Genomic DNA, 10,795 nt, shown 5'->3' with positions numbered 1-10,795 from the left:
GTCAGAGCTCAGTAGTGTGTGAGGAAATTGCCTCACAGCTTCTCGTCAGTAACCAGTCAACATTTACGGTCTGCTTTTGACTACGCAACGCAGCAACAACTGTAGATATTCCTCCACAAGCGCCAGAGGGCTGTGTGTGTGGCACACACACGTCTACCTTTGCTCTATTAGTTTAAAATTTCTTTGGTACGCTTTCATGTCCTACTAAATTTAGTCTTCGGCCACAAGAAACCACTGGCTTTTGCCTCCTATTTCTTTCTGACACTGAAAAAAAAAAAATAACCGCCTCCAACGGGAGAAACAGAGGAAGTAAGAGCCACAAGAACCAGTATAAAATAAAGCCTTCTGTAGCTTTTGCCCTAAATGGTTTTAGATCCTCACACAACATGGAATATAAGACAGGAAAGATTTGAGAAGACACAAAACACTGTTTTAAGTTGCTGTTTTTAGTTACTGAGGACAAATGTTTTGGGAACCGTAAAAAAAAAACAATTTCCAGTGATTTTGTTTTTGCTAATTTTAACCTTGCATGGGCCAATCACTGTCCATTTGCCAATGGCAACCGAACAAACTCAATTATTATAAGTTGATTCAATTCAAAGGCTTGTAAAATGACCATAAATGTTCACCTAACTCAAAACAGTGAGTAATATGTGGGATATATTCAGACAGACTTTATTTGGGATTATAGTATATGTTCATAATTTTGTGACATTTCAAGTGAGCGTTAAGTGAATTACTGTAGAGGTTGTTTAAAAAAAAAAAAAAAAAAAAAAACTTTACAAAAATGTACAAAAGTCTATTTCAAGTATTAAATAAGTATATGGAATTATATTAGCATGAATACTTAAAGTATACTTCATAAATGTATTTAAATAAATATACTATTTTATATATTTTAAAAATATTTATTAAAATATAAAAATAAATATTGATTTTAAGTGTTATCAAAGTTTGATGAAAGCAATTAATAGGTATTTCTATCATATTTTAAGTAAATACATACATTTGCTAGCATATTTACAATATACTTAGACAAATCTCAGTCTGTTTTAAACAAACTTTTAAGAGTTTCTTTATACACACAGATCTGATCTACCATTTTCGTTCATACTGTTTGTACTTTATGTATATTTTTAGCAAGAGTAATGATGGTTTATGGTGGTAATAATAATGGTGGTTTATAGTTTATATAGAGGTAGATAGTTTGTGTAAGGCTCTGTATGTCAATAGAAGAATTTTATAGTCAATATGGACTTGGAACTAATAGAAGCTTAACTGGAAGCTAATGCAGTGCTGGTAGAACTTAACTGATATGGTCAAATTTTCTAGTTTTAGTAAGGACCCTGGCTACAGCATTTTAAACTAGTTGACGTTTACAAAGGGTCCTGCTGGAACAACCTGACAATAGCACATTGCAGTAATCTAGCCTTGAGGTAATAAAAGCGCATGTATTAGTTTTTCTGCAGAGATAAGGAATTTCTTAGACTCTGCAATGTTCTGAAGATGTAAAAAACCTGTCCTAGTAATAGTAGCTATATGTTGGTCAAATGATAGATCTCAATCAAATATGATGTCAAGATTTTTAGCTGCTAAATAACAAGAATAACAGAAAAATCAGCAAGTTTAACATTAAGTCAGTTTTTTTGTGAGACTGTTTATTTCTTGCAGCTTTTGAACTCAAGCAGAGAACCTCGGTTTTGTCACTGTTTAGAAGAAGGAACATCCAGCATTGTGCATCATCTGCAAAACAACGGACATAGTTAGCATATAACCATGCCCAGTGGCAACATACATAATGCAAATAATTGTGGTCCTAAAATAGAGCCTTGTGGAATTCCATGCAACACTTGTGTAATTGGAAGATACATCCTTTCATTCAGCTAAATATTTATATAATATATATAGAATGTTTTGGCATAGCAAACGCATTTTTTTTGTTTGGCATCATGCAAAGAACCATCTTTGGCACCTTCAAGAATGTGCTCTTTAAATGTAAATGTGTCACAAATGGTTCTTTGTGCAAGGCCACAGAACAACCACTTTTGGTTCTCTTTTGAAGTTTTGCTAAAAAGTTAAGAGTGTGACTTTTAATGAACCTGACATACAGTGCCTATAAAAAGTATTCAAATGGTTTTCCCCTTTTAATTGCTTTTAGAAATAAAATCATGGTATTTTTAATAACTGCATAAAATTCACCCTCTTTAAAGTAACTAACCTAATTCAATAGAGGTCCAGGCAGCTAGTGCTAGTAGTCTCACAATTATTGAAATGGAGATCACCTGACTGCAGTTATTGAAGAGTATAATCTGGGGGTGGATTAAAAAAAAAAAATCATTACAAGTCACTGAACATTCCCTGGACTTCAGTTAAATCCATCATTAAAAATGGAAGGATTATGACCCATATGTAAATCTGACTGCAAGAAGGAGACTAGTGCAGGAGACAGCTATGGCTACTCTGAAGGTTGTTAAATCAATGCTGTCACCACCATGCTTCACGGTAGGCAATGGTGCATTTGTGGCGACATGCAGTGTTTGGTTTCTGTCAAAAATAGCATCTAGTCTGCTGGCCCAAAAAGCTCCATTTTGGTCACTTGAGACATTTACTGCACTTAGGTGGAGGCTTTGACCAGTAGTGATCTCCAACTGCCTGGACATAGCAAATTTATTGTTTAAAGAGTTATTATATTGAGCATGATTTCATTAGTAACAGCAATAAATGTGGAAACTGTTTATAGGTACTGTACATAAATTGTTCTCTATAGGAACGTCCATTTAAAGGGATTTTAAATTCCACCTTCAGAGGCTAGTATGAAAGTGTTTCAGTCATCACAGAGCCTTTACATTTCAGAATGATGGATCTTTAAACTTAATAGTTCTTCACAACAGTGGTTGGTTTTGGAACCATGGCGCTTGATTCGTGTAAATCAAAGATCATAAGAGACACTAAGTTACACTTTTAATGGTTGAACTTTTTTTATTGTTATGAAGAATACCATTTGAAGAGATCATGTGTTTCTTTATATTCATTGTGTCTTGAAACATAATCGCATGCTCGACAAATAGGCAAGATGAACTCTTCATTCCAAACAGCATAATGAGGCGTTGCGGTCACATATTTTCTCCATTCAAAATACCTACGGTAGGCTGCGTCGTCCTTGTCCAGCACAAGTAGATGTTGGGCCAGCGCTGATGCACTAGGGAAGTCAGCCACATGAATGAATGAATTATGCGGAGCAAATTGTTCATAGTTATCTCTCGGGGGTCCCAACACAATGGGGACGGTCCCTATTGAAAGCGGGCCGTTGAACTTCTCAGTCATGTAGTCCCTATGGATGGAGTTTTCAAATGACAGGTAGAACTTACAGCTGGCCATTGTGGGATAGTACTCCTCATCCGTCAGCCGTTTTCCAGCCATTTTTCCAAACACGTTCACGTTGACATACGTGCGTAACTCTTCGTAGAATTTCATCCTGGTCCCTGTTCCAGTACCAGGGTTAGTGTTGGACACAAACCAGCACACAAGCTTGTCTTTCTCAGGAATCTCAAACTCCTTTGGGATCTTGCTGACATTCAAATAATACCGCACAGAGATGTCAGAGTCCCGCCTGTACGTAAGAGTGAGGTTGAAGAGGTTTTCTAAACCCGACTTTGGCCGAGTGTTGGTTGGTGATTCCAGATTGAACCAGATCCACTTTTGGAAGGGCGGACGAGGAGTCTGCGGAAGGTTGGACAGATCCTTTTTAATGCCTTTGTGGTAGAAGAGCACTGCATCCGCCTGGCTGTACAGGTCTCTGTTATCTGTCAGATGGCAACCGTCGATGTTGTATCTTTCCTTGCACTTTACGGGGTCAAACTTGTAGTCGTCAGTCTCAGGCCAGACCCACACCAGCATGATGGGCTTATCTGGAAGAGTGTCATTGGAAACACTGAGGGGTTTGGCGGGAACAGAACAAGGATGAACAATCTGAGGTGGGCAGTCTTTTGTGGTGTGGCGGATGTATAGAAAACACATGCAGAATCCTGTTATCCAACCAGTGCCCAACAGGCAAAATTGCTGACTTCTCGATATCGAAGTGGACATTGATGCTTCCTTTAATAAAAAAAATAAATTAATAAAATGTATATAACACACACACACACACACACACACACACACACACAGAAACAGTGACAGCTTAATAAATGTGGGTATAAAACACCTGACCCTGTCATCAATTGTCTAGTGCTCTAACCACTCAGTCACCACTGCCCTACAGACTGTAGAAAGCTTCATCAAGTGTTCAGTATTTCTATTCTGGAGACTCTTGTGAGGTAACTTGTCATATATCTTGTTTTCAAGAACATGTGAGTCAGGTTTTCTAGTTTTTGGCATCAAAAAACACTGGTCAGCATAAAACAGGATGTGAAAAAAATGACTTTGATGTGTTAGCATTATCCATTAGTTGTTTTTTTTTTTACACCCAATGAAATCCATTTTAGGAAGGCTAGAACACTGAACTTTGAACATTCAGACATGAGTGGTTTTCTTCATGCCTTAGAATACTGTCAGATTTACGGTATTAAAGATTAGCATAGAAGCATGGAGCGGTTAGCTGTAAGGTCTTAAGGAGAAGCAGAGCTAACGTTCTTCGGTGTGTACTATTTTTACCTATTTTCGGTGTAGTATTTTTCTGTAGCTTTTGCTCACAGTACTCAACACATTTGGTGTACAGTATGCACAGTATATGGCTGGCACCTCTACGGCCTGTATTTTACTGTAATTCAGGGAGAAATACAGTACCTATTGTAACAAAAAAAGCACAGTGTTATTTTGTACATTGGAATTACAATACCGTTTCTGTAAAGGTACAATAATTAGCTGTTAACTTAAGTTTAAGTTTACAGGGTTTTTACAGTGTAGACATTTCATTTGGCTACTCTTAAAACAACAAAATGGCGCTGTTGCCTTTAGATAGAGCACGTCAGCGGTGTCATCTCAGTTATTATTTTACAGCGACTTATATAGAGATTATAGTCACAGTTATACTCAACTTTGCTTAATGTGTTTGTTTGGACAATACTACCTTGTCGGCCTACGCTTATTTCTTTCCCATTGGCCTCTGGGACCATCTACTAACATATTCTTTTAGGTTGTAGGTTATCATTCTTTCTGGCCTGGCTTCCTTCATGTACGCAACCCCCCTTAACTGTCTTGTTGAGTGAAACAGAAAGCGTCCACATGCCATGCCACTGCACGTCATAGCTTTCTTAAATGATTCAAATCTAAGGTTTAATTAAACACAGTTTTGCACACAAGTCAGAAAATCTTTAAGGGAAACTTACCTTGAATCATTAATATAAGTTTCAGAAGTGGATGTTCGCTGAACAGAGTCTACAGCAGGAAACAGAGTGATGGTCCACCCTTTGCATGTGACAGCCTCCACGAGTACACAAGTAAGCACTTTGCTGCCCTCCCCCTGCTCAACTTGTAAATGTTGCCCACAGATCATGACCAGAAAGGGCCAATCAGTTTTTTCTTTTTTTTTTTAAATAAACCAGCTCATTCCTAGTAAGCATGAAATGCTACTCCCACAAAAAGAATTAACATAGTTTTGCCTAGTAAACACAAGACTTAACAAAGGCAAATCAGTGGTCATGCCAAAAACACACTGTTGTGATTTACATGCTCACCAGCTCCATCATTTAAACACAGATCTGCCATGAGCGTGTGTACAGAATTACGTTTGGTGGAAGACACCACACGGTCTGTAGGTCTTCCTTAGCAAATGCAAAGGTTTTACAGTCATGGCCAAAAGTATTGGGACCCCTGAATTTTTTCCAGAAAATAAAGTCATTCTCCCAGGACAATTATGGCACTTACATGTTTCCTTATACACAAAATTGATGTAAATTTCACACAAAACTCAGAAATTATTGGCACCCTCAACTTAAATCAATTGCTTCCTATTAACAAGCTTCTTACACCTCTCAACAGGAATTCTGGACCACTCTTCTTTTGCAAACTGCTCCAGGTCTCTCATATTTGAAGGGAGCCTTCTCCTTCAGAACTTTCCAGCACTTTGTTTCCATCCATTTCTGGGTGCTTTTTTGAAACATGTTTGTGGCCACTGTCCTGCTGGTAGACGCAAACCCAGCTTTCTGACACTGGGCCCTACAGATTTTATGATGCCTTCGTAATGTCAGCAAAACACCCCAAAACATCTTTCAACCTCCACCATATTTGACCATAGGTACTGTGTTCTTTTCTTTGTGGGCCTCTCTGATTTCATTCAAATGATAGTTTGCGCTGACCCTAATGCACCCTGAGCCTGCAGGAAATGCTACTGGCCTATGACTGGGGTTGCTTATCCACTGGCCGGGCTATCCTGCGTTGCAACCTTTCAGCAATTTTTCTCTTCTGTCCACGTTAGGGGGGTTAGGTACAGTTTCATGTTTCAGTTTAATGTTCTCAATTTAAGAATGCTATTCATATTTCAATGATAGCCTTGTTCGTCACATTACATTCAGCCATAAACACGTAATGAGCATTTAAAAGCAAGGAGGGGACAAACATGACAATGCTTTATGGTACAAAATGTTACCTACCAGATTGGGCATATCCTGGAACAGTTCAGACAGGGTGGGGGAAAGTTTGGCTACCCACGATCTGCGCCAGGTGAATGTTTTCTGCATTGCTGCTTTGATTGATGAAATGTTGTCTGTAGATGGCCTAAATCTTTTCATCAGGTTAATCCACTCAGTTGTCCCACTACCATCGTCCTCATCCTGGTCTAATTTTGACCCGTCTTCACTGTGTTGCTTGTGTGCTTTATAACGTCACTGACAGTCCTCTAGCTTTCAGCAGAAATTGCGCAGTATCATTTCCAAAAACCCAGAAAGAGATGCTCCTAAAGATACATAAAGATATTAACTAATAAACACATAAGGATATTAATTAAGATATTTTAAATGATAAAAAACTGTCAGTGGCAGCAGCTATTGTTAAGACACAGATGTTAGAGATACATATAAAAAAAAAGGAACAATGGAATAAATATTTATACAAATATATATTATATAAATGTTATTGGTAAAACCAATGTTCCTTTTTTTCACTGAAGCTACAAAGATTAATACAGCTAACAAATTAGATTTCCATTAGATTTTTTAGATTAATGCAGCTCAAAGTTAAAGAAATAAATTCAGTTTGGCATCATCCCTTTATATCCATTTTTATATTGAAAGCATTGACTCAACAACAGCTGCTGCTGCTACTAGCATTACTACTAAATAGTATTAAAGCCTAATTTCTTCTTTAGGCATTTAAAAAACATAGTAGTTCAATTAAGCAAATATGCTTTAGTGCAACTTAAGAAACTGAAACTTGAAGAGTCTTTAAAAGTAATTCATTTCAAGAAGAAATATGTAATTACATAAGACAATCACATAAAGAAAACAAGTTACATGTGCAAGAGTATGTTCCAGATAAAGGCAAAAATGCAAATTTAAGCAAGGGTAGGTTTGGCAAGTATTTATTAAAAAAAAACTGATTTGATCCTTTGCGTAACCTTATATTTAAAAATATGAAAGTCAACTCTGCACAGCTTACAACTAAGAACAAAAGCATGAACTTACAAATCCTTCCCCTTTTTCATCTACTTGGACTCTCAGCGATGGAAGGATGATGTTCTTTGCTAGAGACACTTTTTCAGTAGTTCATGGAATAAAAAACAATTAGAATATAGGTAATTAGAATTACGTCTGTGATAAAGCCACATTTTTCATAGAACATTAAAAATTAATCAAGCTACAACTTATTTATTTACTTACAACCCATGCTTCTCCACTAGGTCAGAGATGCCTACTTAAACAAGCTTTAGCCTTTTTTTTTTTTTTTTTGTCAAAATGCATTTTGTGCATGATATTTCATCAAGTGTCTCTGGCACTTCCTTTTCCAAGAGAGACTTCAGTTCTTCAAGTTCATGTGATTCTTGGGTAAGCTGCACACAGGTAAAGGGCACAAATGCATTATTTATAAGGAAACCACCACAAAGTCAGACTATGTGCAAATTTCAAAACTACAGCCTAACAAGAAAGGTCCACAAAATGTAAACATGGGTATCTGAGCATGACAGACTGCAACCGCAATAGGCTGAGGTGAGGCTGACTCTTTGCATGATGAAACCACCTGGAATCTATCGAAGTTACTGATGTTTATGTTAAAGAAAACCCTGAAAATTCCTGTTAAATTTCAGTATTAGTTCTACAACATATCTAGGTTGCTCTGCAAAGGTTTTTCCAATGACATGTTCTGTGCCGTAAACATAATATATCTCCTTTGAATATTCTCCATCATCCTTAAAGAGGGTGGCAAGAACATGGAAAATGTTAGAAAAGTTAGAGAAAATATAATAATAAAAATATAAAATATTGTGATGTGTGTTTTCTCTCTCTCACACACACACACACTCACTCAGTAGACATTTACAACAAAGCTGTCAGAATGGTTTTGATTGTCTGATTACACTACAAATAACTGTTTCTAACACAAACGTTTATTTATAATACTTTTTATTAACTTATGTTAGCTATGTAACTTAAATACATTCTGCCCTGATTACAGTAGGAACAGCAGGTCAGCAAATACTTAAATAAAGGTGAGCAAGGTAATGAAATGTCTGTGTTTGCTAGTGATATGTTAAACAGCACACTTATTAACTCATTTTATCTGTCATGGCTGTGCGGGGAGTTGGAAATCGTTCACAGTGTTATTTCACCTCTCTTTAGCTGCTGAGCCTAGGTTAGCGAGCTAGTTAATGCCAGCTGAGATAAAAAACAATAATAGGAAACCCAATTTAAACAGCAAAAATAGTCTTGAACCCAGCACTCAAGCGCTAACTTAGCTCGCTTGAACCTAGCTAGCGTTCGCTAATGTTAGCTAGCTAACTTAATGCACTGTTAACGCAGGACTTTGGCTGCTAGCTAACTCGCTTGTTGGATTATATGTTTTTAATTCAAAAGGTTTAGCTATCTAAATGAAAATACTTAGCTACCCATGAATCAGGGCTCTGCTTAATCCTGGCCACCAACGTCCGAAAAAGAGCGAAGCGTGGCTGAGCCATCAACCACGGTCAACGGTCTTTTGCCGCCATTTCTTGACTGGATTATGCAGTGCGGCTACTTATGCTAAGCTATCTTGTTTAGCTAGCTATAGCTAGTTAACGCCAATACTAGTAAACTCAATTTACACAGCAAACCGGTGGCTATATATAGCTAGCTTTTAACTTAGCTAACAGATAACCTAGCTAGCTAGCGTTCGTTAATGTTAAATGAATGTAGCTATACTGTTAATTAAGGACACTGGCTGCTAGCTAACAAGCTAGCTATAGCTAACTAGAGCTAACTACTCGGCTTGAACGGTAGCTAGTACTTAACCGTATCTTCTACTAGTATCTACTGGCTTGTTGGCCAGGTTATATTTTTTATCCCAAAGGTTTATCTAATTTAAAATACTTACCGATAAAGCAGAGCCCTGCTTACTCCTATCCACCAACGTCCGAAAAAGAACGAGGAGACGGTTGAATTTTTTTTAAACCGTGGATAGTTGATGGGAAATTATCTAGCTATATTTAGATAGCTATATCCACAGGTGCTTAGCTATATTTTACACCTAAATTCAAGTACAGTTAATCGACAATTGTTTCAAATATAAATTATTTTAAATTATAATTTTTAAATTTATAATAATATAATTATAATTATAAATTAAGGTTAACACACAACTGTGTACACCAATTATGGAGATATATTACACATGTGTGTTTTAAAAGAATCCAGGATTGACACAAAATGTGTTAGAGTACTCATACATATAACGCATGAAAACGTTCAAATTGTGGCCATGTGCGCATGCGCAGAGCCGCTAGGTTTGACATATCGACGAAAAGCATGTAGCTAATCATGTAAATGTAAAAGCGCCATCGTTCTTAGTGCCTGTGCAGAAGTCAACACATGATTATATAGTTGTTCCCAATATGTGTTGTATATGAGTGTTTATTGTATTACGAAAAGTCTCAGTTATTAATGAGCTGTCCGCTGAATGCTGTTGTGCACTGTGAGGGCCCTCATGTGGTCAAATGCTGTTCGAGGTGCCTGGGTACTCTCTATATAGTACGTCATGAAAACTACGCAACTAACACCTAAAAAGTGCGTTAATGGTCATTTACAGAGTCGTGTAAACATATGGTTAATTATAAATGTCCTTCCTCTAGACCTCTAGTGCACTATTTGGGTGCAGAAGCTGGTATTTCACGACCTACGTAGTGAGGGATCAATATAGGGAGCCATTCGAGACTCGGGTTAAATCTTGAATGTCTCCGTACTCCCTATATAGTGCACTACGTACGTCACAAAAGCACACCATATACATGTAAATATGTTAGCTAAATACAGAGTCGTGCAACCCCTATGACTGAATATCTGAAAATGAATGGCCTTGTATTAGACATTTCGTGTGCTAATTGGATGCAAACGCCGCTGTATATATTTATGTATTTATATGTCATCTTAGTGCACTACATAGCTAGGGAGTAAGGAGCAATTTGAGACACAACGGAAGCGGAGCTTCGGGCTGCCGGAATGACGTTTACATGGCGCCAATTGCGAGTTGAATATGGACTTGTCAGGGTTCGGGATTGTTTGCGCTTATATTGCGTGTTTATCAGTTAAAACCAGAAGTGTTTTCTGATTTGACGTGTGCCGATTACTTTAGTTTTCATTGTTTGTGATAAAGCCAACGTTGGGGTCTGTTT

The 10,795-nt window shown here is 37.4% G+C and overlaps 1 protein-coding gene across 3 annotated transcripts; it reads right to left on the bottom strand.

Annotated features, from left to right (window-relative positions):
- Positions 1 to 1,360: 1,360 nt before the first annotated feature.
- On the bottom strand, positions 1,361 to 5,421 carry LOC140541753 (4-galactosyl-N-acetylglucosaminide 3-alpha-L-fucosyltransferase 9-like). Of its 3 annotated transcripts, none has more exons than XM_072664519.1 (3): positions 5,328 to 5,421; positions 3,144 to 4,095; positions 1,361 to 1,743 (listed from the first exon to the last, which is right to left on the bottom strand). In XM_072664519.1, the coding sequence occupies exons 2-3, from the start codon at positions 4,084 to 4,086 to the stop codon at positions 1,586 to 1,588; spliced, it is 1,101 nt and encodes a 366-aa protein (XP_072520620.1). In that variant the 5' UTR covers positions 4,087 to 4,095; positions 5,328 to 5,421; the 3' UTR covers positions 1,361 to 1,585. The 3 variants fall into 3 exon arrangements, with proteins under 3 accessions (XP_072520620.1, XP_072520621.1, XP_072520619.1); XM_072664520.1 differs by having other exon boundaries at positions 1,656 to 1,743; positions 3,140 to 4,095; XM_072664518.1 differs by lacking the exon at positions 1,361 to 1,743 and having other exon boundaries at positions 2,954 to 4,095.
- Between the last annotated feature and the right edge of the window lie 5,374 nt (positions 5,422 to 10,795).

The sequence above is a fragment of the Salminus brasiliensis genome, chromosome 20 (assembly GCF_030463535.1).
Source record: "Salminus brasiliensis chromosome 20, fSalBra1.hap2, whole genome shotgun sequence".
NCBI lineage: Eukaryota > Metazoa > Chordata > Actinopteri > Characiformes > Bryconidae > Salminus > Salminus brasiliensis.
This window is presented reverse-complemented; position numbering and strand designations above follow the sequence as displayed.

Excerpts from the sequence above, each read along its gene's own strand:
- LOC140541753 (XM_072664519.1), bottom strand. The coding sequence starts at position 4,086 with ATGTCCACTTCGATATCGAGAAGTCAGCAATTTTGCCTGTTGGGCACT. Across the intron at positions 1,744-3,143 it reads CAAGGACGACGCAGCCTACC|ATGATGCACAATGCTGGATG; the intron begins GTAGGTATTTTG and ends GTTGTTTTGCAG.